At 40.5% G+C, this 25,608-nt stretch overlaps 1 protein-coding gene across 1 annotated transcript in view; it reads left to right on the top strand.

Annotated features, from left to right (window-relative positions):
- pde3b (phosphodiesterase 3B) overlaps positions 1-24,320 on the top strand; it is a 98,212-nt gene extending 73,892 nt beyond the window's left edge. Inside the window, exons 3-16 of the mRNA XM_017700651.2 lie at positions 4,482-4,730; positions 7,566-7,711; positions 8,347-8,465; positions 8,654-8,870; positions 10,117-10,208; positions 13,441-13,613; positions 15,639-15,773; positions 16,216-16,327; positions 16,530-16,643; positions 18,030-18,229; positions 18,360-18,563; positions 20,070-20,231; positions 21,125-21,368; positions 22,694-24,320. Coding sequence (XP_017556140.1) covers positions 4,482-4,730; positions 7,566-7,711; positions 8,347-8,465; positions 8,654-8,870; positions 10,117-10,208; positions 13,441-13,613; positions 15,639-15,773; positions 16,216-16,327; positions 16,530-16,643; positions 18,030-18,229; positions 18,360-18,563; positions 20,070-20,231; positions 21,125-21,368; positions 22,694-22,899 — 2,373 coding nt within the window. The 3' untranslated portion in view covers positions 22,900-24,320. The remainder of the gene's footprint in view (positions 1-4,481; positions 4,731-7,565; positions 7,712-8,346; positions 8,466-8,653; positions 8,871-10,116; positions 10,209-13,440; positions 13,614-15,638; positions 15,774-16,215; positions 16,328-16,529; positions 16,644-18,029; positions 18,230-18,359; positions 18,564-20,069; positions 20,232-21,124; positions 21,369-22,693) is intronic.
- The last annotated feature ends 1,288 nt before the right edge of the window (positions 24,321-25,608 follow it).

Raw genomic sequence — 25,608 nt, 5'->3', positions numbered from 1 at the left:
CACTGCCGTAGTGTTTGAAATCTGAGATTGGATGTGATTCCTGTGACTGAAACATTTGTAGATGCAGATTATTGCATATGTTAAAAGCAAAAATGAAGCAGAAAAGATGGGTTCTCCTAGGGCAGCAAACTAAAATTAACTATTTATTGATGGGAGATAATCCATCTGCATCCACAAGGCATGTACAAAATAAATCCCAAAACAGAGAAATTCCTGTTTTTTACATTTATTACATTTACAAATATTTACTGATATGTGACATTATATATAAAATATAATATACATATAAGATATGTATAAAAATATACTGAAACATTGAGACCTCTACTCTGGCCTTCATCAGGACACACAAATAGTATGTCGAATAGCACAGGAAAAAATTCAAAACAAAAATATATTAAAATGGCATATTTCATATAAATGCTTTGTGGAAGCAGATGGATTATCTTGTGTGTGCATGTCTATGTGTATATGAATGTATGTGTGTATGTATATCTGTGTGTGTATGAATAGAAAGACATTTTAAAAACATCACTATATAGAGATTTTGAAAAGAAAGTAAAATTGAAAACACCATATAGCTTTTATATTTCCTGTATGCATATAAAAATGATTGAATGTGTTTTAAAAATAAGAAAGTTTGCAGAAATATGTTACATGGACAGATTTGATATTTTTGTATGTCAAATGTTTGTTCATTTTTCTGTGTAGACAAATAATAAAAATATGAATAATAATAACAGTAAATAAAAGACTTAAGGGATAAAATGTGCCATAACCTTTTATGAATGTATACTTCATTTATGTGTGTGTGTAAATGGTACAGTGGAAAAGTGCTGGATGTTTGAGGAGTTTTTGCACCTGTGTGTGTGTGTGTGTGTGTGTGTGTGTGTGTGTGTGTGTGTGTGTGTGTGTGTGTGTGTTGAGGGTATTCAGTGTTCTACAGTAAGTGCTGCATGCAAGTAGGACAGGCTGCTGTGTTGTGCCGTGGGCTCAAACACAGTCCTGCCCCAAACCCTGTAGCCCCTACGTCAGTGGCAGTGGCAGGGCCTCATCTGCGCAGGAGGCTAGCAGCTAGCTTGTTAGCATGCAGAGGCCCGTTAGCCCCTTCCATCTGGCCTGTGCTGATAACTGCAACAAGGCAGAGTGGATTACCCTCAGCTTGGCTTACATAAGGCCTGCCAACTGACGTCAGAGCTAGGAGGAAGTGCTCACTGTGCGCTTTTCACTGCACACACACACACACACACACACACACACACACACACACACACACACACACACACACACACACACACACACACACAGACACACACAGACACAGGTGGCAGCCATACCAGCACTCTACTTTATTACTTACATCACGGCTCACGACAAAAAAGCCACACATCTGAATCTAATATAATCAATAAAATGATCTCGGCATGTGCGCCCAAGCTGGAAGATGGATTAGATCAAACTGGGATTATAGGCATCTGCACTTCTGCTGTAATATCATTAAACTTATGTTTCTCTGAGTGGATTTCCAAAAAATCTGTCTTGTGTTTTTGTTTTTTTGTTTTTTTTTCCTTTGTCAGGAGAGTGGTCTGCTTTTAGAAATACTCAATTCTCTGCAGTGACAGCAGTTTACTTGAAAGTCTCTCCGAAGCGGATGAGCCAACCTGTGACCTGTTTCTCTGAAGTGGCTGCGGTAGCTACAAACTGCCACTAGGGGACATTAGAAGACCCCTAGTCTGTCCTGATGACCAAAAACAAAACAACTATAGAACAGACGTTTGCAAGAGAAAGAGAAAGAGAAACTGATGAAGAATGGAGTGAGAGAATGAACGTTGTTTTATTGTTTCTGCTTTTTTATACATGCAGTAAAAAGTCTGAGACCATTCCTGAAAAGGCATCTGTTTTGCTTTCTTTCATAATTTAATACAGAAACTTTCAACATGTTATATTATCAGCCTAACAATTTGAGTGAACTATACAGTCTTTAAAATATTTACATGGATTTTAGAACTTCTTAATGTTTTATATGTTCCTATTTAGCTTTAATGACGGGTCTAGACTCCGCAAGTCTGTGCAAAAGCTTTTAGGTTGCTCAGATCCACCTGAGAGTTGTCTGTGCACTAACATCAATATAAATGGGGTTTTTAAAAAATCTTGAATATTTACTTGTGATAAGTGTTTGTATTTTTGTTTTTTATTCTAAATTCTAAAACAACATTTTATTTATTTCCAATTTTTCCGTGTATTCTTTGATGTTTTGGAGACTATATACTAGATTCAGACAGGTATTATAAAACATTATTATTTATAAATAATGTTGAATTGAAAAATCACTTAAATAGAACCTGTCTGGCAGTGTGAAGCAGACAAGGTCTCAAAAAGCAGCACATTATGAAACCCTTTAGAAAGGGGCATCTACAGATGCGAAACAAAGTCACTGAAATCTAACAGTCTGGAAAGGGTTACAAATCCATTGCTGAGGCAATTCCAGAGAACCACAGTGAGAGCAACAATCCACAAATGGAAAAAAAAGTGGAACAGTGGTGGACCTTTCCAGGGTCCAGCCTACCAGATGTTCACCAAGAGAGCATCAACGACTCATCCAGGAGGTCACAAAAAACCCACATCTAAAGAGCTGCAGGCCTCCTTGTCTCAGTTAAGGTCAATGTACAATTCTATAATAAGCAAGACAAGGTGCAAAGTTTTTTTTTTTTTTTTTTTTTTTTTTTTTTTTTTTTTTTTGCTTGTATCATATTTCCCAAAAAACATCTATGTGATCCCAGACTTTTTGTGATTATGATCTGTGGACTCATAAGTCAAAGGTGGAACTTTTTGGAAGATAAAGCTAACACAGCATTCCACCATAAGAATCTCATGTCAACAGTGAAACGTGGTGGCGGTAGTGTGATGTACGACTTATAACTGATGCAACCATGAATTCTGTTCTCTACCCAAAAATCCTGAAGGAGAATGTCTACTCATCAGTGCAGTTGGGTTATGCAGGAGAACAATGATCCAAAGCACACAAGCAAGTCCACCTCCAATGGCTCAAAACAAACAAAATTAAGGTTTTGAAATCCCCGAGTCAAAGTCCTGACTTGCTCAGGAAACCCTCCCACGTAGCCAAATTAAAACGATTCTGCAAAGAAGAGTGAGGCCAGAATTCCCCCACAGCAACGTAGAAGACTCCTCGCAAGTTATCGCAAACGTTTGATTGCAGTTGTTACTGCCGAGGCCAGCACAAACAGTTATAGGTGATACAGGTTTTGAAAATGTTTTATCTTCAATAAATGTAATTATCATTTAAAAGCTGGATTTTATGCTGGATGTTGTCTATCTTATATTAAAGTGACAAATTAGCAAAAGTACAAGAAATCAGGTGGGACAAATATTTTTTCACAGCACTGTGTATACACATGTGTATGTATGCATACCTACAGTCATATACATTACCCCAAGTCAAATGTGTTTTAATAACGCGTCCTCTACAGGGAGCAAACTCTGAAATATGACAGTTTTTTGCTCATACGTGTGTGTGTGTGTGTGTGTGTGTGTGTGTGTGTGTGTGTGTATATATATATATATATATATATATATATATATATATATATATATATATATATAGATATATATATATAGATATATATATATATATATATATATAGATATATATATATATAAATATATATATATATATGTATATATATATATATATATATATATATATATATATATAAATATATATATATATATATATATATATATATATATACACGCACACACACCCCACACACACAGAGATCCATTTGTGTTCTATTTTATCACAGTTACCTCAGAATAAAGTCTGTCACACCAGTGGCTTCAGCTAAAAGCTTCATATGAAATCATGAGCCTAAATGAGGAAATCTCTAATAACTGAAAGACAGTGGACTCACCATGAGCTTTTCTTCATAGGTCCTCAGAAAACAGGTGAAAGGAAGTCAAGTGACATCAGTATGAGTTTTATTTAAAAATAAGAGTTTTTTTTTATTGTTATTATTTATTTGGCATTTGTTTTCTTTGTCATTTAATCTATATATTCCATAGTCGTATATAGATTATTGTAGTTAAAATGGCAGAAAAACGTGTTTATTTTTATTCCTTCTTCAAAATGTGGCCTCAGCATTCACACGACTGAGGACGAGCTCTTCTGAGGTGCTTGGAAAACCTATATTACTAAATTAATGGCTGAACAAGGTGTAACTGTTAAAATAATTTATTTTTGTATTTTAAAATATAAATGAATTGTAACCCAAACATGTTTTTTTAAGTGTAATGTATCTATAAACGCTAGGAATGCAAAAATGGTTTCTATAGAATGACCCATATATATGATATTTAAGTTGAGAATCCAGAGGTTTTAGACAGCAGTAATGGACGCTGTGGTCTTTACAGAAGTTGTTGCCGTGTTGTAAACTGTACTGATGTGCATGTTGTGCCTGCAGGGCGCTGCCTTCGGGAATGGTGTGGACCTCTCTGTAATAAATGAAGCCAGGAGCCTGGTGGCGGAGCTGCTGATGGACTCCTCTCTCTCTCCGCATGTTCTATCCTCGCTGCGCAGTGTGAGCAGCCTGATGGGTGCCTTCTCGGGTTCCTGCCGGCCACGTGTTAATCCCTTCACCCCGTTTCCGGGCTTTTATCCCTGTGCCGAGATGGAGGACCCCTCTGAGAGGGCCGAGAGGAAACCCCCTAAGGTAGGAGAGCAAGCTAGGCTGTCTAGAAAAGAAAAGAGAAAGGTGGTGTTTACATAAATAGGTAATTTCATGAAGAGTACACTCTGAATCCACAACATTCGATGCCTAGTATTAGAGAAAAAAAATCGAATAAATGTTAATTAAATGTTCTTTTGAGCTTTAATAAATTCATATATAAATCTAACATTAAAACATAATTTACAAGGAAATGAAATGTTCTTAACTGTTGCTTTCCACCAACTTAATAATTAAAAATAATTGTTAAATTACATAAAATAATAATAACAACAATAATAATAATAATAATAATAATGAAGAATTTTGCTTTTTTTTAGCCCGATCTAAAGTCGAATGGTGAATTATATGCCAGGCATGGATTGTCCATAATGAACACAAAGTTCGAACACAATGTTCATAAGTGTACATGGTACCAGAACTCCTTGGGTCAAAGATCAATGATCGACTTTGTTGTCATGTCATCTGACTTTTTCATGTTCTGGACACTCGGGTGAAGAGAGGTGCTGAGCTGTCAACTGATCACCATCTGGTGGTGAGTTGGATCAGATGACAGAGAAGACTGATGGTCAGACCCAGTAGACCCAAATGAATAGTGAGGGTGTGCTGGGAACAACTGTCGGAGGCCCCAGTTCGGAATGATTTTAACTCCTTTCTCATGTCCCAGAGGAGGTGGGGGACATGGAGTCTGAATGGACCCTGTTCAAAACCTCCATTGTGGAAGCTGCCAAGCATAGCTGTGGCCAAAAGCTTGTGGGTGCCTGTCGACAGGCATAAAAGGTGGCAGAAGCAAAATCCACGGTGTGGGATGCGTTTGGTGAAGCCAGGGAAAAAGACTTTCAGTCGGCCTTGAGGAGGTTCTGGACAACTGTCTGGCGACTCAGGAATGGACGGGGTGGCTTCGTCCAAGCTGTATACGGCAGGGGTGGAGAAACTCTGACTTCATATGAGGATATTGTCGGTCGGTGGAAGGATACTTTCAGGATCTGCTTAATCCGGAAGACATGCCTCCAGCAGGGCCAGAGGCTGCTGGAGTGTCAAGCTCTATTTCCCTAGGGGAGGTCACTGAGGTAGTTGGCAAGCTCTTCAGTGGCAAGGCAACGGGGTGGATGAGATTCGTCCGGAGATGCTTAAGGCTCTGGATATTGTGGGGCTGTCGTGGCTGACATGCCTCTGCAATGTTGCATAGACCTCGGGATTAATACCCTTGGTCTGGCAGACACCCCAGTCTGGTGATCCCTATTTTTAAGAAAGGGGACCAGAGGGTGTTTGCCAACTATGGGGCTATCACACTGCTCAGCTCCCCCTGGAAAGTCGAGAGGAGGAACAATCTCACAAATTGTTGAGGGGGCGTGGGAGTTTTCCAACCCAGTCTACATGTGTTTCTTTAGATTTGGAGAAGGCTTATGCCATGTTCCCAGAGATATCTTGTGGGAGGTCCTCCAGGAGTATGGGGTGCTGGGGCTACTACACCAGACCATCCAATCTCTGTACTCCCAGAGCAAGAGCTATGAATCATATACTCTGCATTAAGTCGGACTCACTCAACCTTAGCGTTGGACTCCTCCAGGGTTGTACCCTGTCTCCACTCCTATTTGTGATATTCATGGACAGGTTGTGAAGACATAGCCAGGGTCAGGAGGGCATTATGTGTGGAGGATGGAGGCTGACATCTGCTATTTGCAGATAATGTTGTTCTTTTGGCTGGATCACATGGATGCCTCCAGCGCTCACTGGAGCGGTTTGCAGCTGAGTGTGAAGAGGTTGGTATGTGGATCAGCACCTCCAAGTCTGAGTCCATGGTCTCAACCTGGAAAAGGATGGCATGCCCACTCCAGGTAAGGGGAAAAGTAGAGAGGTAGTAGAGCTGCTACTCCTCTGGGTTGAGAAGAGCCAGCTGAGCTGGTTTGGCACTTGATATCTGATGCCCCCACGGCTCCAGTGTCGTCCTAGGACCTGATGGAGGGAGTATATCAAGGCCTGTGAGCGGCTTGGGGTCCCCAGGATTGAGCTGGAGGAAGTTGCGGGGACAGGGTTGTCTGGGTTCTCACTGCTAAAGCGACCCTATCTGGACTAAGCGGTTAATGATGATGATTTAAATATGTATATATAAATATATAATTTTGTTAAATAAGCCTGCAGCTCACACTATGCAGGCTAAATGAAAGTGTTAAAAGTTTAGGTATAGTTATAGTCTGAAACCTCTCTGACTCAGTTCAGCTAGATGGTATAACCTTAGCTTGTTTTGTGCTGTGCATACGTTGTTATCTGAGCTTGTCTGCGGCATGCTGCCGTAAATGTTGTGACAACTAAATACCAGTTCAAATTCATATAACGGTATTATCTTCCAGTAGTATTGACATCAAAATGGCTGTTGTAGACTGTGTGATGGACTTTTGTTAATCTTCATAGCTTGCTCAGTGCTGATAGGGTGTGGTGTCCTATTGACCATTATTGATCATTTAGCCTAAAGTTAACTGTAGTCACTAATCTTGGCTCAGCTGCATTCGAGGTAAGAATTGATGATGCTTGAGTTTTTCACTCTACTATTCCAATTTTTAAAAATTTTTTTAGCTTTAACTTTGATCTGAAGGGAACAGAGATGTAGTCTCAGACGATTGGCCACTGTAGTGAACATAGTTTTCTTTGTAAAAGCTGAGACTCTCACAAGCAAAAAGCAGTTAGTGTGCATCTATGAGGGCTTGTTTTGGAGCAGACTTAAATTGACGCAACTCATTATTGTGTCCGTAACACCAGTTTCATCATGCACTTACGTGCTCCGTCTCCCTCTTTCTAACACAGTCTCTTCCTTTCTCTCAGGGCTTGAGCAGCAGGAACAGTCTGCCCACTCCTCAGCTGAGACGGAGCTCTGCCTCCTCCTCCCTGCCTCCTCTGGAGACGCTCTCATCCCCTCGGTGGGAGCGCAGTAACGGAAAGAGGCCTCACACTGAGCTCAGCAGCGGCAGGTCAGCTTCTGAAATCCGGCCCAGGAGATCATAACACGCCACACTTAGAACACTGCCATGAAACCTCTGCCACTTTTTTACCTGTTGAAGAAGGCTTGGGGGACAAGACCCCCCAGTGCCTCCTACATATAGCCTCAGCTGCACTGCCAGACGTCACAGTCTTTATTTTTGAAATGGCATAATGTCGTACACCATGGTATAAAGGAAAATTTAAATTGTAGTTCATTTTCTGCTGTTATAAAGAAATACAAAAGGCTCAAGTCAGTGATTTCAGTGTGTATTAGTGCTTTTTAGATATATTCAGTCCAAACCGTATCATAATACCAAAGAAGAATGTAATTTTGTATTTGTATTATATTTTTAATATTTGAACTCTCGCTTTTTTGAGACTGCATTTCAAATTTAAACAGACAGCCATCCAGTCTGGTTTCCTGATTTTTCTCTTTATGCTTTTTCTTTGTTGGTCCTCAAGGTGGCAGTGTTGATCAGACACTGATGATCATTTTTAGAGAGAAAAAATGTTTTATGTGTAGTGTCATACCAAATTGCTTTGTAGTTTGATGTGATCCACATGAATCGCATATGTGAAATATGAACGCTTACCCTGTAAATGTCATCTCTCATTTATGCTGCAGTGTTTCTAGCAGTCAGGGGTCTTTCTCCAATGGTCCCAACAGCAACCTGCTGACCATCCCCAAACAGAGATCATCCTCTGTAACACTGTCATATGGTCACACCATCCCCAGAAGACCAGGTCAGGATTTTTTTTCCCACGATGGAAAGCCAAGAAAATTGTTTAAAACTGTGAAACACCGACCCCATTGTCTTACAGATACTTACACCTTGGATCAATACGTTTTAATATAATATTTTGGATAAAAACATATGTATATATGAGAGATTCATATTACTCTGATGTTAATATGGCTTCAAACTTCTCAGGTGCATCTCCAAGCCTGAGTCCTGTCAGTTCACCAAGCCACAGTCCACCCGGCGCTCCCAGCTCCACACTGGTCACCCGCTCCCCAGTGGAGTTCCCCGACACAGCCGACTTCCTCACCAAGCCCAGCGTCAACCTGCACAAGCCGCTGGGCTACACACTCAGCTCACCAGACTTCCAGCAGTACCGCAGCCCTGCCTCGACCCTGCTCTGCACCAGGTACAAACAAACAGCCCCTCACCTAACTTTTCTAGCTTTACGCTAGCTTTAGCGGCCAGAGATTCACAGACCAATCGCATACATTGTGCATATCACACGTGACACTACTCAGCCAATCAGATCTGTGCATTTCAATGAGCACTGAGACTTGAGTGAGTGACGCCACACAGGGGAGGGACAAGGTGAGAAACAGCAGTCAGAGGGAACTATAAATGTTGTTGAAATATCACTGAATTGCACTTTATTTGATTCGACATTCAGTTGCTTTCGGAAGAAAACCTTGTATCTCCATTTTTGACATTTTTCAGTTTTTGACATAATTTGAAAGTACCTGTTACTCTTTACATAGTTTGTAAATTGTATGATGAATGGCCTAAAAGAAATTACCCAAAATGACATGGGAAAAATTCTCGTTCCATTGACTTGAAAGTAAAGTATGTTTTTTCCTTTTTCCTGTAAATTAACATTTTGGAGATACAAGGTTTTCTTCCGACAGCAGCGATATGGCACTGAGTCATGATGCAAGTTAGACATTATGGTGTTTTGGACTTTTGCGGACTTTGACCTTACTGAATTTTAATTAAAGACCCTTGCTATACTGACTACACAGAGCTTGTTCTTGTTTAGGCAGGTATACAACAAGTGCTTGCTGCGATCATCCATAAACCTAACATGCTGAAAAGCTACCTGGTAAAAATCTAATGATGGACAACGCATGATGCCCTTGTGTCAAATTTACTGGAGGTGTCATGCAGTTCCCTTTTCTCTGCTGTGTTTTGATGAATGTCTACTGGCTTAACTGCAGTAATTTTAAGGAGGTTCCATCATTGCCATGTTAAAAATAGAAACAGGGGATCTGTAAAAATGGTGCGTCATGCTCTGACACTTGCAGGTGGTCAAGACAACTTCAGAATTATATGATTTATAATGGGAAGGTTTTGATTTTGTGGTCTCTCGCTTGCGTTGTTTGCTGTGGACAAAGTTTTGCTCTCTACAGCAAAACTGCCCCTGGAGATGTAACTTCTTGTGAGCTTTAAATCCACATCTAATCCACTGGCTCCCAAATGTTCCTCAAGGACCCCCAAGATGGTCCACTTTTTTGCTGTCCCCTTATGTGTTGCATGTTAATTCAGAGCAAATCCACCACACCTGGCCAGACTGTTCTCCTTCATTCACACCTTGAGTTCTGTGTGGATCTTTAAGGGCTGTGTTGAGCTGTGATTGACTGTTGCTGTGTTTGTGACAGCTGTGGGCGGCAGATGGTGAAGGGCGGATCCAGCATGGAAGCGAGCGAGAGTCACCTGCCGTCAGCAACCGATATGCAGAGGAGACGCTCAGGTTGGCTGTGACAGCATTCCTGTTACATCGGTCTCTCACTTCCCATGACAAACCATTCAAAAACAGGATTAGGGTTTTCCTCACATTCCAAATTCACTCTAGTTATAAGACAAATATTGATCTGGTGGTCAAATCAGTGATGGATCTGGTTCCTACAAAGAATACTTTATATCCTCAGTGTCTTCCCTGTCGTTCTTATATAAATTCTACTTATAATTGGGATCTTTGTGATCTTTGAAATTCATACATTTTGATTTTGTCTTTGTGTGTGTTTGTCAGGGGGGGGAAGAGATTTCAGAGGGAATCCCCCCCCCCCCACCCCCCCCCCCCGCCCCGAAAAGAGCACAGCAGCAGCTCATGGTCATTATTTAACCAGTCCATATAGTACACTGCTCAAAAAAAAAAAAAAATAAAGGGAACACTTAAACAACGCAATATAAGTCAAAGTAAATCAAACTTCTGTGAAATCAAACTGTCCACTTAGGAAGCAACACTGATTCACTCGTGGTAGCATGAGACGGACTCTACAACCCACACAAGTGGCACAGGTAGTGCAGCTCATCCAGGAGGGCACATCATTGTGAGCTGTGGCAAGAAGGTTTGCTGTGTCTGTCAGTGTAGTGTCCAGAGGCTGGAGGCGCTACCAGGAGACAGGCCAGTACACCAAGAGACGTGGAGGAGGCCATAGGAGGGCAACAACCCAGGAGCAAGACCGCTACTTCCGCCTTTGTGCAAGGAGGAACAGGAGGAGCACTGCCAGAGCCCTGCAACACCAGGATTGGCAAATTCGCCACTGGTGCCCTGTGCTCTTCACAGATGAAAGCAGGTTCACACTGAACACATGTGACAGATGTGACAGAGTCTGGAGACTCCGTGGAGAGCAATCTGCTGCCTGCAACATCCTTCAGCATGAGTGGTTTGGCAGTGTGTCAGTAATGGTGTGGGGTGGCATTTCTTTGGAGGGCCGCACAGCCCTCCATGTGCTCGCCAGAGGGAGCCTGACTGCCATTAGGTACCGAGATGAGATCCTCAGACCCCTTGTGAGACCATATGCTGGTGCGGTTGGCCCTGGGTTTCTCCTAATGCAGGACAATGTGGCTGGAGTGTGTTAGCAGTTCCTGCAAGATGAAGGCATTGAAGCTATGGACTGGCCCGCCCGTTCCCCAGACCTGAATCCGATTAAGCACATCTGGGACATCATGTCTCGCTCCATCCACCAACGCCACGTTGCACCACAGACTGTCCAGGAGTTGGCGGATGCTTTAGTCCAGGTCTGGGAGGAGATCCCTCAGGAGACCATCCGACACCTCATCAGGAGCATGCCCAGGCGTTGTAAGGAGGTCATACAGGCACGTGGAGGCCACACACAATACAGAGCCTCATTTTGATTTGTTTTAAGGAAAATCAAAAGTGGGATCAGCCAGCACATCAAAGTTGGATCAGCCTGTAGTGTGTTTTTCCACTTTAATTTTGTGTTTGAATTATTCAATGAGAATATTTCATTCATTCAGATCAGGGATGTGTTATTTGAGTGTTCCCTTTATTTTTTTGAGCAGTGTATGCTATTTCTAAAAGCCAATTAGAACTTGGATAACATCTGCAATGTCTTCTTAAAGAAACCCTGGTTTTCGTCCGATTAATTAGAGAGTAAAGTAATTTCTTTTATACTCGCTTGTTGATTCATGAAATTCTTTAGTTAAACTGTCTAACTTTTATTACAGTAAACATTTAACTTGCTAAATCAACTTAAGTCAGATGAGCTATAATTAACAGTAAAATAACAGTCAAAGCACCTTAAAGCGGCACAAAGTTTGTCAGGTTCTCATATTCAAATTGTTTTTTCTGATAGTTTTTGAACATAAAGTGCAGAAAGGTAAATATGTGTGAAGCAGTGGTGGACAGTAGCTAAGTACATGTAATTGGTTACTGTACTTAAGTAGTTTTTTCATTTGGTGACTTTTTACTTTCACTCCACTACATTTCAAAGTCAAATATCTGACTTTTTCCTTCACTACATTTTGTGAAATCTGTCGTTCCTTTTGGTTTCTGTGTGTGTAAAAATGTAACATGTCAAAACGAAAGAAGCGAGAACACCAATCTGGTCACTTTGCTCTGAGCTTGTTTTGACCTGTTGGTCTATTCAACATAAATGATTAACTAACATAACTTTGTGTTAAATAGAGTACAGTATAGAAATATGTCCACATTTGTAGTCGCGACTGACGCGTCTTTTTTTTTTTTTTTTTTTTTTTTTTTTTTGTTTATACAAAAACCATTTCATTTTATAGTAAATTAGTTTGGGCTGGTTTATGTTTATGAACAGAGACCTACTGATCAATATAGTAAAAGCTAGTTTAAAGCCAGTTTTTATTAAACTTAAACTTGTAACAAAGTTTAAATAAATCTTAAACTGAAACTTTGCTTGTTTGTAAAAAGTGATTTCAGAGCCACTCGGTTCTACCTGATGGAAACTGTTTGCCTTCAGTGTTTTGTGCTTATGATCATTTTAATAAACATCAGCATCACTAATTAATGACATTCTATTAAAAGACTGGTTTACCAAGAGAGACATTGGATTTTTAACCTAAAATGAGTTCATGAAGGGAGTCTTGTTATAAAAATTATAACAGGACATTAGAGCCTTAATTACTCTTTTAGTACTTTTACTTCCAGTACTTAAGTACATTTGAAGGCAAGTTCTTTTATTCAAGTGGAGGTCTACATGGAGGAACCTCTACTTTACTGGAGTAATATTTTACCTTGGATGTGTCTGCTTTAGCTCAAGTACATGGTTTTACTTCGTCCACCACTGGTGTGATTTTGTTGTTTGCAGCAAAGTTTACTTTTGAAATTGATGCCTTTTTAACAGAATGTTTTGATTTCTAAAGTGTTTCACAACATCTAAAAGCAAAAGAGTTTTAACTGGTCACAATACCTGCGAACCAAGACATAAATAATACTTTCACATATTATATGATAGGTTTTTATTAAACGTTTCTCCTGATGGATAATGCTTCCATGGCTATAATGGCTCTTTTTAGGGTTTCTTGTTTTGTCTAGCATGGTTCACTCATTATAGGTCTGGATCCATATTTCTCTAAAACAGCTTAATGATGCCTGTTGTAAAAGTGCTAAGCAAATTCATGAAAAGTTGATGAACCTGTCTTTTAACATTGACCTGTGATGATGTTAGCAATTAAATCAGATGACTGGAGTATTTGGCTTTCCGCAGCTGAGGGGCCAGAGTATGGCGGGGATGGCCTTATCAGGGAGGAGAGCGTGGAGGCAGAGGCTCAAGGAGAAGGCACTGCAGCTGCTGGAAAGGCCATAGAGCGAGGGCAGCCTGAGGAAGAGGTGGAGGAGGAGGAACGCTCCAGTGTGGAACAGACCCCATCCGAGCTTGAGGTACAGTAACACCTCAGTAGAATTGTACAGATATATTTGTAGAGTGTTAACATTTTAGTCCTGCTCAGATCTCTGAGACTGCATGAAATGTACTTTTAACTAAAGTACTAAAATTTTAGTTTAGCTAAAATACTAGAGGGCTTTGTTTTTACTTTTCTTAAGCAGGTTCAGTCACGTTTGGCTATTTTTTGATGTCAAAAGGTGCTGCCACATGCTAGAGGTCTGAAAAAGAGCAGTCTTTACCATCAAATATGCTAAAAATGGACCAGTGATGTCTTTGGTCATGTATCAAACAAAAAGTGAGTGAACATCTGCCAAGAATCACGATGGCACTGTGATGATTTTTCCCTTCAAACTCTCACCCGAAAGAAACCATCTGTACACTGAGGTCAGCTTATGAATACAAAACGAATTTACCTCTGTGTATTTCATGTAGCTTTGCTGACCTGAGACAAATATTTTGTAGTGAGCAAACACTCTGTTCTAGTTGAGAAGGCATATTTCTGCAATTCTGCCTCAGTTATTGGTTATTGGTTATTAGTCAGCCGACCTCAGCTTAATCTTACGGAGCCAGATGTGATCTATAATGAGAATACATGTCTGAGGACAGCTTGTTAAACTTTTGTTGCTGTATTGTGGTAACAAGATCATCCCCACCCCCATGTTGTGTTCACTGCACACACACAACACGCATCCAGATGCCTCAGTCGTGCAAACTTGTTACATCCATGGGCTACGCCAGGCTTGCTGTCTGTCTAACAGTGTCGACATGCACACTATTGGGTACATTTACAAGGCACTGAATTGGTTTAAAAGTTTAACACTCGGTTGTTCTCTCCCTGCATGTAGGCAGTGTCAGGTCTTTCATTCCTAACATTTACAACAATCAGGCATAACATGATGACCACCTCCTTGTTTCTATGCTCATTATCCATTTTATCAGCTCCACTCACTATACAGGTGCACTTTGTAGTTCTACAGTTACAGACTGTAGTCCATCTGTTTCTCTGATACTTTGTTAGCCCCCTTTTACCCTGTTCTTCAGTGGTCAGGACTCCCATGGACCCTCACAGAGCAGGTACTATTTGGGTGGCGGGTCACTCTCAGCACTGCAGTGACACTGACGTGGTGGTGTGTTAGTGTGCTGGTACGAGTGGATCAGACACAGCAGTGCTGTGTCCACTCACCGTCCACTCTATACTGCTGTGTCTGATCCACTCAGACCAGCGCAATACACACTAACACATCACCACCACCACGTCAGTGTTACTGGTCATCATGTTATGCCTGATCAGTGCATATCACAACTGTCAGAATAAAACCTCGTATTTCCAAAATGGTAACTTTACAGGAGAAGGAAAAACCATACTTATAATGTAAGTCAATGGAACCCAGAGTAATTTTGAGCTGTTTCTTTTGGTCCATTCATAATGAAATTTTACACAATGTAAAGGACAACAGGTGTTTTCAAATGGTCAAAAACTGAAAAAATGACACATGGAGATACAAGGTTTTGTTCCGACAGCAGCAATATATAGGTATGCACCCTCCCTTATTTGTTTAGAGCAATTGTCTCACTCCACTAACTCAAAGAGAAGTTCTCTTACATGACCTGGAATGCACTCTTCTTTTTTGGCCACTCTGGTCCTTGTTAAAGCAGCCAGCTGTTGTACAGGCAGACTAAATCTCTGACATGGTAATCAAGCAGTTTTTGTTTGGAAAGGATCGCAGCCTCATGGTCCCTGTCAGGGTTCCCTTGCTTTTGTGTTCTAATGTAGCAGCCAGATTTATAGCAGTGAGGTCTCTGAGCATGCATGCAAGTGTTGGAGTAGCCTGAGGGTGAGTGGTGGGGGTCTAGACCATATGAGGCTGTGTGAGAGCTGACTGCATGATGGTTGAGGTTTCTCTGTTCCTGCTGATGCAAGGTCTGCTGAGTGATGTGCTCTGGAATGACTTAGCTGGGGATTAGGGGAAAAGCGACTATCCTGGATCATGCAAAATAGCCATCTGTTGCTTATTTTGCAGGGTGAGCAGGAGTTTAGGTTGGACCCCCTGTTGGAGGACCATGAAGCCTTGATGGAGAAACTCAACAGCTGGAACTTCCAGATATTCAATCTTATGGAAAGAACAGGAGGAAAGACGGGGAGAATCCTCAGCTACGTTAGTACACAGAGAATTTATGGCTTGAAGCAGCAAACAAATATTTTCTTAAGCCTACGCTGTCATTCCTGAACCAAAGCACATTTTAGAAGAAGATTCACGAGCTAATCTGCATCCACCCGAGTAATAATTGCTTGCTTTCTTATTTCTCTTTCATTTCATTGTTCAATTCCTAATCATAATTGGGCTTTTCCAGCAAGACGAACACATGTCAAGACATGGGTGATCCTTCTAAGCACTTTCAGTTTAATTGCAGTACATTATTCCTCTCACAGGATGTGATTGGCACATTGTATTGTTTCATGAGCCACAGTGGTGATGATCCTTTACTGCGCTCTTGTGTTGAGTCTGTAATAGTCTCTGCTCATCAGGGACTTTATGCTTCAGTGAAGGCCTGTTGTGTTTGTCTTAATGAAGTTTTGTTTGTTTGGCTGTCTCTCAGGTGGCGTACACTTTGTTCCAGGACACGGGTCTGTTTGAAATCTTCAAAATCCCAGTCCGGGAATTCATGACGTACTTCTGCGCTCTAGAGAACGGCTATCGTGATATTCCCTGTGAGATTTAAATTAATGTTAGCAAAAGTGAAACTTTGAAATTCCATGCATCAGAGCATCCACTTTGGTAGCACAATCATTGAACTTCAGCGTAATTGAAAATTATAGACAAAATTATATGTATTTGACAGCCCATGTCACTGTCTGTATTCTTCTAAGGCCTCACAGTCAGGGACTCACTGTAAATGTATTTCCTCCTTAGATCATAATCGTGTGCATGCCACCGACGTCCTCCACGCAGTGTGGTACCTGACCACAAGGCCAATCCCAGGCTTTCAGCAGATCCACAACGAACACGTGACGGGAAGTGACACAGGTACCCAGCCACTCGCATACAAATGGTGCCACAATATACCACATTTTAAATAAATTATTATTATTTTTAATGGAACATCACACAGGGCTGTATAGTAGGGTGGAAACATTTGTATTCATAGTCATTTGTCTGCTAATTATATCCCATGTACCTCTGATCTGTTGGGGATAAATCAAACCCAGCCACTGCTGGTCTGTGTGGCTGTGGCCAGGAGCGACTGGCGTCCGATAAGAGAGAGCCTCCATTGTGATTGAGATCAGAGGCTGCCGTCGCTGCTGGCTCAGCATGTTCGGGACTTATTTTAAGGATGCTGATGGCCCTTTTAATTTCTCAAATGGAGTGCAGTCTGAGTCACTCGGCTGCTGTAGGCGCTCAACATGGGAGAGTAAGAGGTGCTCACGCTTTAGAGGTGTTGAATCACACAGGAAACCAGTGACCTCACTTGCTGGCACACGATTCTGCACTGCAGATGATGCCCAGATGGGCATTTTAAGTATTCTAGTGGAACATAAACTGGTATGCTAATAGGGCTATTTCAAGCCAACTCACCCCAGGCCTGTCTGGTCAGATCGTGGCCTTCCATGAAAAAAATGCAAGCAAAAACTTAATTTTACTTTTCACAGACTTCAAAGCTGTACTTTAATTCATTTTTAGTGATTTTTAAAGTTTGCCTTATTAGGTTCTGAATCTCATTTTAAATGTTTTTTTAATGTCTTAGAGATATCTAATACCACTACTTATATCCTAAATGTTTGCAAAAATAATTGCATGATAATTTCAATTTCATTTTGAAATAAAAACTGCATAAAATTATATCTTCATGTTGATTAAGCTTACATGAGCATTTATTAATGGTAGAACCAGCTGATTTAAAGTGAAGTATTGTTGCTAGTGTTATTTTTTTTATTTTCTTCTAAAGATGGTATCAATTATAATTTAACATTGATATTTCTTATGTGTGTAAACACCAACAATGTATGTATCATGTAAATGAAAGAGAGAAAATTCTTGAAAAGGTCTATAAAACTTTTTGGAGCTTCTTCATTTATACCTGGTTAATATTTCAGTTCAGTGATTCTCTAAGCAGTCTCTAACTCAGTGTTTTAAGATGGGATTTAGATCTCTATGGGTAAACATTAAAAATTCCTAACTAAAATAAATATTTGGAGCATAGCTGCAATTTTACTTGGTTGCATGAATTAAATTAAGGCCTTTGACTGAATTTTTTTTAATGGAAATCCAAAAGTAGTAGGTGAGTTTGTGTGGAGTCAATAGAACTGTTTTCTATTAATGAAGAAAATTGTGGCCCATTTCTTTTATGATTTATTTTATTTTCTTAAAAGTGAAGCTTTGGTTAAAGAAATTTTCTTTTTCTCCTCTTCTCAGATTCGGACAGCGGCATCTCCCCAGGCAGAGTGTCCTACGCCTCCTCTAAAAGCTGCTCTATCTCTGACAACAGTTATGGTTGCTTGGCCTGGAATGTCCCTGCCCTAGAGCTAATGGCACTATATGTAGCAGCTGCTATGCATGACTATGATCACCCTGGTCGTACAAACGCCTTTCTTGTAGCCACTAATGCACCACAGGTATCTGACAAGACATAATGTGATTTCTTGATTGCAGATCTAAAAATATTGCTTCTATTTCAATAACCTTAGAATACTTTTTTTTTTTTTTTTTTTTTGGACTTTTGTGTCTTCCACCTCTTTGTGATAGGCGGTGCTGTACAACGATCGCTCAGTTCTGGAGAACCACCATGCTGCCTCTGCATGGAGTCTTTTCTTGTCACGGCCCGAGTTCAACTTCCTGTCCAACTTGGACCACGTTGAGTTCAAGCGTTTCCGCTTTCTCGTTATCGAGGCCATTCTCGCCACAGACCTGAAGAAGCACTTTGACTTCCTGGCGGAGTTCAATTCCAAGGTGATGAGCGCATGGCTAGAGTTTTAACCCTTGTCTGCACATTTAGGTACAGCCAATGGTGGACAGTAACTAAGTAAATGTAATTAGTTTTTGTACTTCAGTAGTTTTTTTGTGTATTTGTACTGAACATTTTCCATTTTGGGTGGCTTTTTGCTTTCACTCCACTACATTTCAAAGTTAAATATCTGACTTTTTCCTCCACTACATTTTGAGAAATCTGTCTTTCCTTTTGGTTTCTGTGTGTATAAAAACACAACATGTCAAAACGAAATAAGCGCAAAGCAAGAACACCAATCAGCGCACAGCGGTCACTTTGTTCTGAGCTTGTTTTGACCTGTTAGTCATGCCGACCCAGTGCAGCACACGATTCAACATCAGCGCAGCATTTAAAATTTTTAAATTTTGGGAGAGTCTATTAAACATAAATGATGAACTAACCTAACTTTGTGTAAATAGAGCTCAATATAGAAATATGTCCACATATGCAGTCGAGACTGACGCGTCTATTTTCTGAATTTCTACAAACACCATTTCATTTTATAGTAAATTAGTTTGGGCTGGTTTATGTTTATGAACAGAGACCTACAGATCAATATAGTAAAGGAAACTCATTTGTGATCCTGAGTTTAAAGCCAGTTTTTATTAAACTGAAACTAAATAAAAATGATAACAGGACATCAGAGCCATAATTAATCTTTTAGTACTTTTACTTTTGATACTTAAGTACATTTGAAGGTAAATAGTACTTTTACTCAAGTGGAAGTCTAAAGGGAGGAACTTCTACTTTTATTGGAGTAATACTTTACCTTGAGTGTCTCTACTTTAACTCAAGTACCGTATTTTCCGGATTATACGTCGCTCCGGAGTATAAGTCGCACCAGCCAAAAAAATGCACAGTAAAGAAAAAAAACATATATACGTCGCACCGGAGTATAAGTCGCATTTTTGGGGGGTGGATTTAATAAAATCCAAGTTAACGTAACATGAACAGTTATTCAGATAACAATGACAAAATATAACAAAGAACATGCTAACAAGTTTATCAAACCATTTTTATCAAAGTTTATATCACTCCAAATCATCAAATCCATTGAACTCATCCTCAGTGTCACTTATGAACAACTCCGCTAACTCTGGAGGTGGACGAAGCGCCGCTTCCTCTTCTTAGTCGCTTTTGTCAGACTCGTCGTCAGTTACATTTGCAATTATTCCAGCCTTTCTGAATCACAGCAGGATGCTTTCGGTTTTCACGGAAGCCCATGCTTTGCTGATCCATTCAATGACTTCCGAGAACGTAGCGTGGCGCATTCTCCCGGTTGCCGTGAAGTCCGTATTTTCCGGACTATAAGTCGCTCCGGAGTATAAGTCGCACCCCTGGCCAAACTATGAAAAAAAGTGCGACTTATAATCCGGAAAATACGGTATATGGTTTGTATACTTTGTCTTTTCAGAAGAAACATGTGTGGTGGTGGCTTTAATTGATATATTTGAACTTCTTGTTAACAGGTTAGTGATGTGAACAGCCCAGGTATTGACTGGACTAATGAAAACGACAGGCTGCTGGTTGGCCAAATGTGCATCAAGCTGGCAGATATCAATGGGCCAGCCAAGGAGCGCAGTCTTCACCTGAAATGGACAGAGGGCATTGTCAATGAGTTTTATGAGCAGGTATGTCGTTTTACTGTCAGATATAGTCCCGAGCAGCACGGTGGCGTGCTGGGTAGTGCTGTCGCCTCCCAGCAAGTAGGGCATGGTAAAGTAAACTGCCCCTTGTGTGAGTGAATGTGTCTGTCTGTCTGTCTGCCCTGCGATGGACTGGCGACCTGTCCAGGGTGTATCTTGCCTTCCACCCGATAACCGCTGAGAGGCTCCAGCACCCCCACAGCAATTTTCCTCACTTTTTAAAAATAATTGTTTGATGTAGTAAGTAAACATTTGTTGAAGTTTCAAAACATCCTGTTCACTCAGTCCACAGTCCATATATGCTGCAATTTTTTTTTAATTTACTGGTTTTTAAATGCGACAAAATATATCAGCTATTCAGCCTATAAACAGTTTAGCCCCACCCACTCACACTACAGTTATAGGGAGTGTTTGAACTGCTTTTTGAATGAGGTGCAATGCAGGATAAAGGCATAATAATATAAACAGCCTGTTTAATTCTAAGGGATAAAGAGTGGTTGGTAAATGTTTATGAAAAAGTTACTTTGCAAAACTTTATTTTACAATTTGTGATCTAAACCTCAAGAGGTTGAGTCATGCAACATGACTGTAACACCAAACAAATAGAATAGACAAACAGTCAAATAGAAGAACAAAAAGTACTGTTTCCAGTGTTGATGATTGTTTAAAACATTTTTTGATAACATACGCAACTGTTAACTGTTGTTTTTTTTTTTGTTTTTTTTTTTGTTTTTTTTAAAATACTGTGACTTTTTTGCCATACCTGCATAAAATCCAGCTAATTGCAAAGGCTTCACTAACATTTTCTATTATCTGTACATTTGCATCGGCTCTTGTAGCTTATTGATGTAAGCAGTTCTCGGTTGTCTGGTTTACAGGGTGATGAGGAGACAGGTCTAGGATTACCCATCAGCCCCTTCATGGACCGCTCCATGCCACAGCTAGCTAAGCTTCAGGAGTCTTTCATCACACACATTGTTGGGCCTCTCTGCAACTCGTATGATGCGGCTGGACTGCTCCCAGGCTACTGGATCGACGAGGAGGGTTCAGATGAGGAGGATGAGGAGGAGGCTGAAGACACTGAAACTGATGATGATGAGCTCGATGAGGAGCTTAACCTGAGTATGTTGGCTGGCATGTCAGCTCTGCATGTTTTAAACAGTTGTTTTTTCAATATTAAACTAGTTAAGTATGATATACAGTTTCTGTGAAAGGTCCTGTGTGACCGCAGTCTACTCACCAGTATGCATTTTTCAAATTTTGAAAGACAATGAATTTTGTTTATTTTCTAAATACATATCTAAAGCGTCTAATTTAGCATCTTGAGTTACAGTTTCTCTTATTGGTGATGTAATAGTTCTCTTTCTCTCTCTCTCTCTCTCTCTCTCTCTCACACTCTCTCTCTCTCTCTCTCTCGCTATCTCAATCTCACTATATATATATATATATATATATATATATATATATATATATATAATGCAAACAATAGAACAGGAGTGGGTTATCATGAAATAACATTATGGCTGTGATGTGGTGGCCGTGTATCATCACAGCCGTGATGTTATTGCGATAACACACTCCCTCTCGTGTTCTATTGCTTTAATACAACAGTTAAATAAATAAAGTAATAAACTGGGCCATGAACGCGGCGTTTAATATGTTTTAATGTTCAGTTCCTTCCTCCAAATTATAGTTCCTTAACGAGCAGCTTGTTGCTACTTCAGAGTAATGAGCTCCGCCCACTTGCTGCTCCGCCTGCTGTAGGCCTCGCTTTTTGATGTACAGACTGAGCCATAAAACTGCCACAGTATCAAGTTTAGCTCAGTTTTGTCAGTTTCTGTCAAATCATATTAATGTTGTTTTGTTCCAGCCCGTCTGTAAAGCATCTTACAGCCCATTTAGTTTGGCAATGGTGTGGGGTTCCTTTCTGGCTGATTCCAGGTTGTTTAGAGGTTCTTCTGTCACAGCTGCCAACTGAAAAGCTGCTCAGTGGTGACGACAGTTTGGGAATTTAGTGTCGGAGTCTGACCAAATCGGCTGTCAGTCAAAGGTCGTCTTGAAAGTGTCCGTTTTCTGTTTGTGGCAAAGTAAAAAGTATGAACGTTCAAATGTCTTGAGCGCCTGCTACAGCTGTCAAAGCCGTTAATTAGCAACAGTGTCTCAGTGGAGTGATAGTGTTTGTGGGGGAAAAATGTGCTGTTATGGGGAAATAACAGCATAGTTAGAACACTTTTTTGTATATATGTATGTGCATAATATGACAACTTTTGCACAGGCCGTATTTAGCTTTTTCGCCCCCCCCTTAAGCAATATTTGTCAATTAAAATATGCAGAACTGTTTGACAATGGTGCCAAAACTTTGGCAGTAACGAAAAACAGCCAGTTTAACTGTAGTGGCCCCTTTAAGATTAATTAATCACATACTAATGAAGAGTTTCTCTTTGCAGAATCCAGGAAGGGCCGGCGCCGTCTGTTCTGCAACATCATGCAGCACCTGACTGAGAACCACAAAGAGTGGAAAACCATCATGGAGGAAGAGGAGAAGAGCAAGGAGCAGCAGCAGTGTGACAGCCCGAGCCTTCCTCCCTCCTCCTCGTCCTCTGACGACATCCAGGTCATTCAGGAGGAAGCTGAAGAGGAGGAGCGTCAGTAGCAGCACGAGTGAGCTAATTGGCTCTGGCATGAAGCTCCGGGAGGGACTAAAGCGAAGGGCGCTCACTCTTGGCCCTCCCACCCCTCTATAGAAACACATACACACATGCACATAACAGACACACACGGCCCAAATCGACACCCACATGGAGACCCTGCTGGATCTCCCACACTGAAATAAGTCACTGTGCCGACACTCTAACGTTAACGCAGTTCATGTTGTGTTGGAAGAAAAAAAAAAACAGGCCTTACTACTGTGAGAGCATCCTTGCTGCAAATAGTGGGAGCCCCACTTCTATGCACTTTGACCCCACGGAGAATAAATGGAGAATGAACACAGCTTTGAGGACGCTGACTTGTGTGCCGTGAGGTAGAAAAGTAAAAAATTAATAAATGAATAAAAGGAGGTAAAGAAACCCTCCATGGTTACTCGGCTGTGATGCTGCCTTGAACGCAGAGCTCTTAACTGTCCTGTAGGTACTTACAATTATTTAAAAAAAGAAAAAAAGACAAAAAAAGATTTCAGAAACTGAATGAAAAATGAAAAAGACTTCAAATAACCATCACTTGTTACCAAAGCGAACAGTTCAAAAACACGAGGCCGAGACTATTTCAGGCTCAGTGTCAGGAATACTCGAGAAGCATAAATCAAACGTGCCTGTCTGAACCTTTTCATTATTTTTTTTTTTTTTTTTTTTTTTCTCCCCCCCTCCCTTCCCCCATGTGGTCCGGATGATGGACTACGCAGGCTGCACTGCTCGTGCAGTCCCTCCTCATGCTGGCGACACGAAACACTGTATCACTGAACTCAGCCACTAGGACTTAACGTGGAAATGCTGACATTTGACTGAATGAGGAAGAAGAAGAAAAAAAAAGAACATTTAATCCTGCATCGTTTTCGGATGCTTTTTTATTCATGTGTACCACCTGCCTTCTCTTTTAGTTTCTTTGTCATGTTTGTTTGAATTTTTATGTGTGCTCATGGGTTTTGAAATGCTTTTTGTTTTTCTTTCTTTCCTCTTCAGGAATGCTGAGTTGCCAATTGTTGAATTTTTTTGCTTTGTGAAGTCCAGCAGCGTTGAAAGCATAGAGTACGGAACAGGGAAGCTGTTCTAATGAAGGGATGTTGCTTTTTTTTGTACGTTTCTGACATATATATTCTTTCACGGTTACTCAGGATTCACGTGGATAGATTGTTCTGTCAATTTCCAACAAGCCCGAACGTCTGAATTTTCATTTCAGTGGTAGGGAAAGGCATTTTCTTCTGTGTTTGTGTTTTGAAGAACTTGAAATTCAGTTTGAACAAAGATGCTCTCCACGACGAGCAGCACCCCACACAGCGACCACTATCCGCATCAGCTGCCCCGAAGCTAGAACAGTCTTGTTTGTCTTTTTTTTTTTTTTTTTCCCCAACAGTCTCTTGATAAGAAACGGGATCTAGGAATGTATTTGATGATAAAATGTTTGTTGAGTGTAACATAGCTATCCATATGTAACACGCAAGTTTTGCTTTTGGGTTGCATTACTTTTGGCATTATTTGAACGTGCACGATAGTCAGTTCTCGTTTTTGTTCTCCTTCTGATCACACTGCAGACTCACACGTTTTTACTGAACATAACCATTGCCAAACTCACAACCAGGCCAGTGCATAAATTTGAAGTGATCCAGGGTTTCACCTCAAAAGCTGTACACTTTTTTATATTTTCTTATTCTTCACCATGAGGCAGGTTTAATACTAATAGTTCTATATATTTTTGTCTGAAGCAAGAACTCTAGGCATTCCACTAGAAGAAAAAGGAAGTATGCCGGCGGGAGTGTGGGTGGGTTGGTGGTGGGGGGACTGACCCACCCCTCTCTGTCATCATGTCTTTGTCTGGAGAAAAAAGTTCTCAAGTAGGCAGTGTAAAACAAGCTAGTATATTTAAAGAAAAAGAAATATAAATGCACATTTTACTACCAAACAAGTGTTTAATCTCTGCACAGAAAGAGTATCTGCATATGCATATATATATTTATATATTTATATATATATATATATATATATATATATATATATATATATATATGTATGTGTGTATATGTATGTATGTATGTATGTATATATATGTATATATGATGTGTATATATGTGTGTTTGTATATATACATACATACACATAATATATATATGTAATACATAAATATTATATATATTTTTAAAGTAATCAGCTGAATGCGTCTGTTTTTCTACATACAGCCGACATATTGTACATTGAGAGAACCTCAATCATATTTGTTTCCAGAGTTTTTAATCTAATACTATTTACGTATGTGGATATGTTTGGGTGTGCTATTAATATTATTATTATTATTTTGGGGTGCACTGTCTTTGTGTTCCTGCTTATAACCACTTTTTTGCTGAGAGCCCCCTTCTGTCTTTTCCTCTCTCTGAGGCTGGACGCTGTGACTCAGCTCACTGCAACAGTGCCAAGCGCCCCCTCATCACCTCTTTCTCTCTTGCGCTCTCTCTACTGCCCTGACCTGCTGCTGGTTTGTTTGTCATGCACTTTGGCCTGCGTTCAGTGTTCTTCATTTTGGGAGTGGTTGGTGGGAGGTGTGCTTTTTCCAAACCCCATCCCCTCCAAAATTGCTCCCCTTCAGACATGCTCATCCTCACCTGTGTCCAGGACTCCAGCTGGCTCTACCCACTCTGTCCCTCCTGCCCTCATGC

The sequence above is a fragment of the Pygocentrus nattereri genome, chromosome 15 (genome assembly GCF_015220715.1).
Source record: "Pygocentrus nattereri isolate fPygNat1 chromosome 15, fPygNat1.pri, whole genome shotgun sequence".
Lineage (NCBI taxonomy): Eukaryota > Metazoa > Chordata > Actinopteri > Characiformes > Serrasalmidae > Pygocentrus > Pygocentrus nattereri.
Note: the sequence above shows the minus strand (reverse complement) of the source record. Positions and strands in the feature narration are given on the sequence as shown.